Source organism: Littorina saxatilis, linkage group LG5 (assembly GCF_037325665.1).
Source record: "Littorina saxatilis isolate snail1 linkage group LG5, US_GU_Lsax_2.0, whole genome shotgun sequence".
NCBI classification, from domain to species: domain Eukaryota; kingdom Metazoa; phylum Mollusca; class Gastropoda; order Littorinimorpha; family Littorinidae; genus Littorina; species Littorina saxatilis.
Window position 1 is genome coordinate 53,991,820 of NC_090249.1, and position 10,486 is coordinate 54,002,305.

General features: G+C 44.0%; 1 protein-coding gene across 1 annotated transcript in view; it reads right to left on the reverse strand.

Annotated features, from left to right (window-relative positions):
• Window positions 1–254: 254 nt before the first annotated feature.
• LOC138967435 (uncharacterized) overlaps window positions 255–10,486 on the reverse strand; it is an 18,554-nt gene continuing 8,322 nt past the window's right edge. The window contains exons 7-15 of the mRNA XM_070339980.1: window positions 9,297–9,514; window positions 8,106–8,309; window positions 5,854–6,015; window positions 4,397–4,564; window positions 3,673–3,777; window positions 3,111–3,279; window positions 1,586–1,854; window positions 893–1,041; window positions 255–468 (exon numbers count right to left, since the gene is read on the reverse strand). Of these exons, the coding sequence (XP_070196081.1) occupies window positions 360–468; window positions 893–1,041; window positions 1,586–1,854; window positions 3,111–3,279; window positions 3,673–3,777; window positions 4,397–4,564; window positions 5,854–6,015; window positions 8,106–8,309; window positions 9,297–9,514 (1,553 nt within the window). The 3' untranslated portion in view covers window positions 255–359. The remainder of the gene's footprint in view (window positions 469–892; window positions 1,042–1,585; window positions 1,855–3,110; window positions 3,280–3,672; window positions 3,778–4,396; window positions 4,565–5,853; window positions 6,016–8,105; window positions 8,310–9,296; window positions 9,515–10,486) is intronic.

Consider the following 10,486-nt stretch of genomic DNA (forward strand, 5'->3'; position numbering starts at 1 on the left):
TGGTAATGAGGATGCAGTCTGTTATTGGAAAACGGGGTGGCTACATTGATCACGTGGTGTGAAGAAACAGACGATCTTAACTGAAAGCTGTGAACTGGGGACAAAACTTCTGTGAACTTACTACAATATCACGCAAAAATGATTTCAACAAAGTTTCTGACTTGTCTGTAGTATTGAAAGAAAATCGGGTACTTTTTTTTGAGACACCTGTATTTGCATGCATAATATTATGCTCAGGGCGTTTCACACCACGATATTTTTTCACCTTCCGTATTGTAATTTATTCAGAGTACTTATTCAAGGTAATTTACAAACAAGCATTCCATCAGTCATGAGAGCGAAAGGTGTTGCTGTTTGTCTCAGTCCCAGCAGTGCTGGAAACTGTCCAGACGAGTGTCTCCCGCTGTCGGGATGCGAGGAACAACACTGGGTGAAAACTCTTCCGTAAAGTATTGGAAACCTGGCAACCTGAAAAACGGGATTAATAGTTATCAAGGTAGGCGCTTACTCCCAACAGGTTTCCGAAGACATGCACATTATAAACTAAACTGATCTAAAACATTATTGCGACATATTTCGTCCCCCAACTAAAAAAATCATTCCCGTGTCATTTCATTCACGGTTTCTATGCCATCATTGGCACTAAACTATCTGGTATACACTTTTCGGATCAAAGAATTATTTTACAGGGGTCACGTTACCGTCGCTCAAATACGGGTACCCCGAAATCGACCTGACAAAAACATAATTTACAAGCCCACCCATCCTACCTCCCCCCTCACCCCAAAAAAATTGAGAAAAAAAAGAAAATCAAAACTTGAATAAATGTTAAAAAAGAAGAAGAAGCTAAACAGAGAAGAAAAGAAGGGGGAAAACGGAGAGAATCACTAACTTTGTCCAATGATGTGTGTGGTCGCTGTACACGTGATAAGTGTTAACTGCTGTTCTGTCGGTCAAGCGCATAAACAACTTCTTCGCCTTGACGTCATATCCGTCCAAAGTCACGTGGTACTTGTCGCCCTGATTGAGGCTGAAGATGTTCTGCATGAAAAATGAAAAGCAACAGAAACTATACCTTCACGAGATGATCTATCATTCTTCATGGAGAAGTCAGCTATAAACAGCTGACGACAAATGGGTAAAGAAATACCTAAATATGTTTGCTAAATGGCTGCATGCAGTCATCTAGGTAGCGATTATTTGTTCCACGTAGGTGTCGAACGATGATATCCATAACAAAAGCTGATTCCAAGCCCTTCACTGCTAACGGTGTGCATCAAGATGTAGGGCTAAATCAAGATGGAAAAAACAGCAGATTCTTCGCACTGACAGACAAAAAAAGCCATGTCAGAGCATTGCTATTCGTTAAGGAATGGGGTGGGGGCGGGATGGCATGGGGGAGCAGGGGGAGGGAAGTCGGAAAGGAAAGGCAAAAGGATGGGGAGGGGGTTGACAGGGGGATAGCGTGAAAACAGGGCACATTTCAGTCCACACAGCAAGATTGTATACAGCGTCCTTCAGAGAAACGAAGATCGTTCCAAGCGACAAACAAGTTATTTCAGCAACCTTTTCCTTATTCGCATACCGTCCATGAATGACCGTTGTCCGCAGACTTGGCACAGACGTAGTGACCACCAGACAAAAAACAGCCGTACACCGTGCTGGTCGTCTGGTCCCGGACAAAGGAGCACTTGGGGCCCAGCTGGCTGTTGGGCCAGTGGTCAGAGATGAAGGTTTGAACCGCCAGCCACTTGGGGGCGGTGTGCAGGTCTTGGCCAGTGTATTCTGTCATCCCCCAGCTTTGGCCATCTTCCATGGGGATGTCCGTGGATACGAAGTAGTTGAAAGGACCACCTTGCAGTAATGAAACGTTTGCTTTGTATTTGCTTCTACGACGTTCATTGTTAGCGGCTGGAGTATTCCCTGTTCATCGGGACTTGTTAATCTACCACGAACATCGGTCTACCACTGGCACTACCACAAATTGCATCACTATTAAGACGTTCATTTTAAATGTAAAAGCTTAAAATCAAAAAACAAGAAAGGTAGGCCGTTGGAGCGTTTGTTATTGACAAAGCAATACATTCACAAATATATCGACCCAACGGTCTTTTAAGTGCACAGACAAACAATTCATAACGAAAACTTATCTGGCTGAAAGTGAATGAATGAATGTATTGTTTTGTCAATAACAAACGTTCCAACAACCTACCTGTCTTGTTTTTTTATTCTGAATTTTGGAACATTGGCAGTCTCTTTGTTTTTGGATTTGTAAAAGCTTATTCAACGTAGGAAGGAATATCTTTTACAGTGGTGCTGATTTTGACAATGCTTTTTTTCGCGCGATACTCTCATCCTTTTACTTTGATTGCTGTCACAGTGGAGATTAAGGTTCGCATGGTTCACGATTTGCATTAAACGTTACGTCAACGTTAAAATAATCGTCAACCGAAAAGAGTTTAAAGGCAAAATCCATCTATATATCTACTTCCCTTGGACGTGATACAGAATACAGAATCTTTAATTGCCCAAGGTTGGGAATTGGTGATGACATTGCGGTTAAGAAACATTTCAATCCAGCCATTTACACCAACACACGCATCAACACACTGATCAACAGCATTAACTTAAAACAACACTGGACAGCATATGTATAAACATACATTCACTAAAACTAGCAGTACACACTCAAGCTTCCTCGCCTCAAGTCACATACACACACACACACACACACACACACACACACACACACACACACACACACACACACACACACACACACACACACACACACACACACACACACACACACACACACACGCACGCACGTCACTGCCTCATGCAGTTTTATAACGTAACAGAAATCGCAGTTGCTGGTAGAAATAACAAAAATTAAAATTAAAACATGAAATGCAATAAACATAGATCTGAAGGTCAGCGAATTATATCACACACAGGCATCCAGAATGTCCGATAAACACACACACACACACACACACACACACACACACACACACACATACACACACACAAACACACACACACACACGCACACACACACACACAACACACACACACACATACACACGCACACACACACACACACACACCTCCCTTGGACGTGACGATGTTGTACCAGGCCTCCAGGATGTCTTTCACCGCGTTCCGCATGAGTGGATCTCTGTTGAAGGCGTGTGCCTTGGCCGTCACCCCTGCCACGTACTTGGGGTTCCGCACTGCTGGCCCTCCCTCGTACATCACAAGCTGTAGGCCGTGAGCCTGACACAGAGGTTTATTGACTGAATGGTTGACTGCTTGACAGAGAATGAGAGAGAAAGAGACATAGCGAGAGGGGGAGAGAGAGAAGAGCACGCAGGTAAACAGACTGGCAGACGGACAGACAGACAGACAGACAGACAGACAGACAGACAGACAGACCGACGAACAAAGAAGAACGTGAACCCACTACCATCATAGCCTCCAGCACCACCACTAAGGACAAAAGAACAACAGCAACAGCAAAATAACGACATCAACTGGTAGAACCAAGACCTCGATTGACCGGTTGACTGAATGATTGACTGGTTGACTGAATGATTGACTGGTTGACTGAATGATTGACTGGTTGGTTGCAAGATAACGACAAGAATTAGTAGAAGAGAGGCCTCTTACCTTGGCGACTCCCATGTAGTGGTGATCATTGTTCTTGTGCTTGACGAGGTCAAGGTCACAGTAGTGTTTGATCTGACTCATTGTCATGTTCATGAACTGCTGGGGCTTTAAAGGACAACAAAAACAACATGTAAAAGTGTTGAACACTGAACCCTGTTTCTGGCACTATGCATAAGTTTTTGTCACGGACATTGGTAGGGGTGAAACTGTGCATAACGCTCCTCAGGGATAAAGAGCTAGAGCCACACTTTCAGGTTGTAGTTCTAGCAGGGAAAAGCTATGGAGGAAATTGGTCAGAAAAACAAACACCTACATAGAATATTCTGACTCTAGAACAGTACCAAAGCTAAAAATCAAACACAAATTCACTATTCACGTGTGTTTGTTTGTGACTGCATGGATTTAAACGATGAATTTGCTTTTGTACTCCTGTTCTTTTTGTGTCTTAATGCTTGTATTTTGGCTTTGTACATGTGTATAATAATGTCATTGTAAAGCGCTTGGAGCTTTTAGGTAAGCGCTCTATAAGTTTCCATTATTGTTATTATTATTATTATTATTATTCCTCTTGTTTTGATCGCGGCGTCCCAAACCGTCTCGGAGTCTCTCTCTCTTTTTTGTATCCACCCCTCCGTCTCTCTTTTTGTATCCACCCCCTCCGCCTATCTACCCATCCACTGAACCAGCTAAACCGTCTATCCATCCATCCATCCAGTGACGCTACCTGACTGCCAGCTATCCACTGGCAGTTGAAGTAATCCTGCATGGAGAGAGCTTGAAAGCTGGATTTCCTGTCGCCCAGCAGCTGCATCATATGGTCAAAGGCCGCTGTGTCCTGCGAGTGTCCTGACAGCACGTTCACCAGGCGTTGTTTGTCATGCCCGCTCCATATCTTTGAAAGAAGAAAAGAAAAGTAAAGAAGCGCCGTATTGTATGACAGATCGCTTTCCACAGTTAGAAGGCAGCCCGAATGTCCATGAGGGTAACCTCACAAGACAATAATATGATACCAATACAAATAAGAATAAGGATACAATTATTTTCATTAGGGAAATAGTTGACTCTGGGAAATAAATCCCTCACCGAACATGGGGATCGAACTCACGCCGATAGCGACAACTGGTTTTGAAGCCAGCGACGCTACCAACTGAGCTATTTCTCTGCCCAAAATACTACAGTACAGTGGACGCCGCTTAATAAAACCGCGGTTAATAGAGCCAGCCGCTTATAAAAGCCAATTTCAGACGGTCCGGATTTATCACTATATCTTATGTATTAGAAAATGCCGGTTGATAAAACCAACCCGCCGCTTATTAAAGCCAGTTTTCTCTGAGAAATAACGTAGTTTGTGACTAAAACTCACATTATCTTGTTCTGATGTGGAAGACGACCAACAAACAAACACTCATAAAATCGTTCTTCTCTGCCGAGTAATGATTCGTGACGGTGACAGTGAAATCATATTGTATTGATGTACCGAAGTGATCAAAGTACACGTACCTGTACATAATTAAAACAAAAGTTCAACATCCTTCGTGAAGTTTTGTTTAGATTCAAACAAGTGTAAATGACGAAAGAAAGTGACTGAGTGACGTAAACAAAAGAAAAGATTTTTTTTTTCGAAAATGACGTATTCCTGGACCGCCGGTTAATAAATCCGCCGCTTATTAAAGCCATTTTTCGTTAAGCGGCGACCACTGTAATAACAAATATCAAAAACATTTCTTGTATTTGCACACTGCAAAAATGCATAAATCTTCTTTATGAATACAAAGACTAGGTACACACTGACTCCTGACAAGACTAGTGTAAGCTCACATGCAAAATAGACCATGGGTATTGTTTGAAAATAATAATGCATGTAACTCAGGGTGTATAGCTCTTGAAAACGGGTTTCGCTCATTTTCTTTAAAAGTTACATTCCCTTTTAGGCCAACCAACGGATGCAGACTTCCTGTCAAGTCTGGATTTATTTAGTCTGGTTTGGTCTTATTTCGTCTCGTCTCTTCTTGTCTTATTTTGTCTCGTCTCGTCACGTCCCGTCTCGTCTCGTCTCATCTCGTCTTGTCTCAACCGTCGCGATATAACCTTGAACGGTTGAAAACGACGTTAAACACCAAATAAAGAAGGAAAGTCTGGTCTCATTTTGCCTTGTCTTGTCTAATGGTTGTATCAGTGTACCTGAGACCAGATATGAGCCACCTCAGTGGCCCTCTTGAGGAAATACTTGGTGCCCGCTGTCTCCATGTCATCGCCAGGGAAAAGGACCTGGCCTTTCTGCAACGCGTAGCGAGCCTTAGCTGAGCCGCTTCCCCACATCTCGTTGGAAAACTCCACGTACACCTGACAAAATAAGATTTGATAAGAAAAGGTGCACGGACATGTACAACCCTGGGTCTGGGTGGCCGAGTGGTAACGCACTTGCGCCCGGAATCAAGAGGTTGCGTGTTCGACCCTGGGTCAGGCCGCTATTTTCTCCCCCCTTTCCTAACCTAGGTGGTGGGTTCGAGTGCTAGTCTTTCGGATGAGACGAAAAACCGAGGTCCCGTGTACACTACATTGGGGTGTGCACGTTAAAGATCCCACGATTGAGAAGAGGGTCTTTCCTGGCAAAATTGTATTGACATATATAAAAATGTCCACCAAATACCCGTGTGACTTGGAATAATAGGCCGTGAAAGTATATACTCGCCTAACACGCTTGAGATTTACTGGCCGATGTGAATGCGTGATATATTGTGCAAAAAATTCCATCTCACACGGCATATTGTAAACGCCATGAGCCTCCCTCTGGGAGGGTATGTGCGTAGAAATACTCACTAATAAATAAATAAATAACCCACAAAACTTATTTCTAGAATTCGTCTATTCTCCTGATCGCCTACTAGTCGTCTATTCTCCTGATCGCCTACTAGTCGTCTTTCTCCTGATCGCCTACTAGTCGTCTTTCTCCTGATCGCCTACTAGTCGTCTTTCTCCTGATCGCCTACTTGTCGTCTTTCTCCTGATCGCCTACTAGTCGTCTTTCTCCTGATCGCCTACTAGTCGTCTTTCTCCTGATCGCCTACCAGTCGTCTTTCTCCTGATCGCCTACTAGTCGTCTTTCTCCTGATCGCCTACTAGTCGTCTTTCTCCTGATCGCCTACTAGTCGTCTATTCTCCTGATCGCCTACTAGTAGTCTTTCTCCTGATCGCCCACTAGTCGTCTTTCTCCTGATCGCCCACTAGTCGTCTTTCTCCTGATCGCCTACTAGTCGTCTTTCTCCTGATCGCCTACTAGTCGTCTATTCTCCTGATCGCCTACTAGTCGTCTTTCTCCTGATCGCCTACTAGTCGTCTTTCTCCTGATCGCCTACTAGTCGTCTTTCTCCTGATCGCCCACTAGTCGTCTTTCTCCTGATCGCCCACTAGTCGTCTTTCTCCTGATCGCCCACTAGTCGTCTTTCTCCTGATCGCCCACTAGTCGTCTTTCTCCTGATCGCCCACTAGTCGTCTTTCTCCTGATCGCCCACTAGTCGTCTTTCTCCTGATCGCCTACTAGTCGTCTTTCTCCTGATCGCCCACTAGTCGTCTTTCTCCTGATCGCCCACTAGTCGTCTTTCTCCTGATCGCCCACTAGTCGTCTTTCCCCTGCTCGCCCACTAGTCGTCTTTCTCCTGATCGCCCACTAGTCGTCTTTCCCCTGATCGCCCACTAGTCGTCTTTCTCCTGATCGCCCACTAGTCGTCTTTCCCCTGATCGCCCCCTAGTCGTCTTTCTCCTGATCGCCCACTAGTCGTCTTTCCCCTGATCGCCCACTAGTCGTCTTTCTCCTGATCGCCCACTAGTCGTCTTTCTCCTGATCGCCCACTAGTCGTCTTTCTCCTGATCGCCCACTAGTCGTCTTTCTCCTGATCGCCCACTAATCGTCTTTCCCCTGCTCGCCCACTAGTCGTCTTTCTCCTGATCGCCCACTAGTCGTCTTTCCCCTGATCGCCCACTAGTCGTCTTTCTCCTGATCGCCCACTAGTCGTCTTTCCCCTGCTCGCCCACTAGTCGTCTTTCTCCTGATCGCCCACTAGTCGTCTTTCCCCTGATCGCCCACTAGTCGTCTTTCTCCTGATCGCCCACTAGTCGTCTATTCTCCTGATCGCCTACTAGTCGTCTTTCCCCTGATCGCCTACTAGTCGTCTTTCTCCTGATCGCCTACCAGTCGTCTTTCTCCTGATCGCCTACTAGTCGTCTTTCTCCTGATCGCCTACTAGTCGTCTTTCTCCTGATCGCCTACTAGTCGTCTTTCCCCTGCATGCTTACTCTAAATACAAGAACTAAAAGAATGTTAGTAATCACGAACGAGCATTTGTTTTGAGTTCGTGTCCTAGTTGCATATTTTAAATTGGTTCATTTCATGTATTTTGAATCAAATTGTTTTAAAACCAGACGACTTCACTCGCCTTCAAGTCAGGTCGGAGATGCTGCTTGACGAAGGCGGCGAACTGCTTGACATAGTTGGCGTCGGCAAGGTGGGGTATGTTGACCCAGGGGTCGGCACCCACCCAGTTGGCGATCTGCACCACGTACTCTAGGGCTGCCCCGTTCTCTCCGGCCTGGGTGTGGTACGTCGTCAGCTTCCGTGAGTCCCATGTTGTGGGGTCAAGCTGGGGAGACAAAGGTAGATGGCAGAGAAAGAGGAGTAACATGTATGTGGTGAGACAGAAGTACAGTGTGACCCAAAAATATTCCACCCACACAAATGCTAATAACTTCTACATATTATGCAGGCTAATTAACTTCATATTTAGTATACAGTAATTTCAGCTTATGCCTGACCTTTCCACAATGTGGCAAGTTTGTAGATTTCATGGTCTGGATTTTGTGCAATTTCAAAAGTCATTTCCAAATTCGGGGATTGACTCAACAGTACGAGGTTTAAAATTGAGCGGTAGCCAAACTAACCCGATTTAAGTCCTCCAGATTGTTACCTTTGGGATTATTTGAATGACCCCACATGCCATAACCAACAGCAGACAACCGGTGACTTGAATGCAGCAATTAAAGGCAGGATGAAGGCATTTTCCATGGAGGAATGCGTTCATGTCATTGATGAATTTTACGCGCCATTCCAGAAGTGTAATCTAACAACGAAGGGGGTCCTTTTTTCCAGGCATTTGCGCTTAGAGAATATCTGTATAGTTGTTGTACACGAACTTCAGTTTGTTCACGACAATTCCACAAAGTTTCCAGACTGTAAGTAACATGTTCCGACGTTTGCCTTCTCTCCAAAACGAGTTCCAAAGTACACTTCCAAAATTGTCACTGACACCAACGCTTTCCTGTCTCGAAATTGTCCTGAACCTAAGTGTAACTGCTTTCTTCAGGTCACCGATGATCTGAGGGGGGGGGGGGTGAAGGGTTTTTTTTTTTGTATCCTCAGACATTAATAGATAATCCAAAAGGTAAAAGTCTGGAAGGGTGTCTGTTTTGGGATTTCAAAGCTAACTTAAAACAAAGCTATGACGAATACACGATTCAACCAAAAGCAATCTAACCACAAAATGTTTTCAAAAGAATAGCAAAAGAAAGGCATCCATGTCGTTCTCCTTGTCGAATTACCCCAATAATGCATAAAAGGATTATACTCTCACCACATGAAAATTAGTACTCAGGAAGCTCATGAAGCGGATCTCAGAGAATCTCTTCAACTTCTCCAGGAAGAGCGGGTGGAAGGGAAACCTGAGGTAGGTGTTCTCGTAACCAGGGGCTATCAGGCGGAGGTTGTGCAGAGGGTTCTTTGGGTTGGTCTCTGTGATCATGATCTCCAGGCCGTCATGGGGAAACTTGGACAGCTCGACCACTATCCGACCTGCAAGGAACCGGTGAAAATGAAACATAATTATATATGTTGAAGACAATTATAGCTATGATTATAGTGTGATCATGATCTCAAGGCCGTCATGTGGAAACTTGGACAGCTCGACCACTATCCGACCTGCAAGGAACCGGTGAAAATGAAACATAATTATATACTGTATGTTGAAGACAATTATAGCTATGATTTTAGTGTGACCGTGATCTCAAGGCCGTCATTGGGAAACTTAGACAGCTCGACAACCATCCGATCTGCAAGGAACCGGTGAAAATGAAACATAATTATTGATGTTGAAGACAATTATAGCTATGATTTTAGTGTGATCATGATCTCAAGTCCGTCATGGGGAAACTTGGACAGCTCTACCACCATCCGACCTGAGAGGAACCGGTGAAAATGAAACATAATTATATATGTTGAAGACAATTAATTATAGCTATGATTTTAGTGTGATCATGATCTCAAGGCCGTCATGGGGAAACTTGGACAGCTCGACCACCATCCGACCTGCGAGGAACCGGTGGAAATGAAACATGATTATATACGGTGAAAAAAATATAGCTATGATTTTAGTCTTTCTTTCTTTATTTGGTGTTTAACGTCGTTTTCAACCACGAAGGTTATATCGCGACGGCATGATTTTAGTGTGATCATGATCTCAAGGTCGTCATGGGCAAAGTTGGACAACTCTACCACCATCCGACCTGCGAGGAACCGGTGGGAATGAAACATGATTATAACATAGCTCGCTAGCTGCAAGTATGGTGACGAAAATTAGAATTAAAAACAAAACAAGAAAGGTATGTTATAGGAACGTCCAATTCATATGTCATCATATATTGATCTTTATAAAAACAATATTCGCATCATAATGTATGGCTGTCTTTATGCCTTATATCAAAGTAAATAAACAATAATTTGTTTTTAATTAATAAAACTTCAGACTAACGAAATCTCAAAACAACA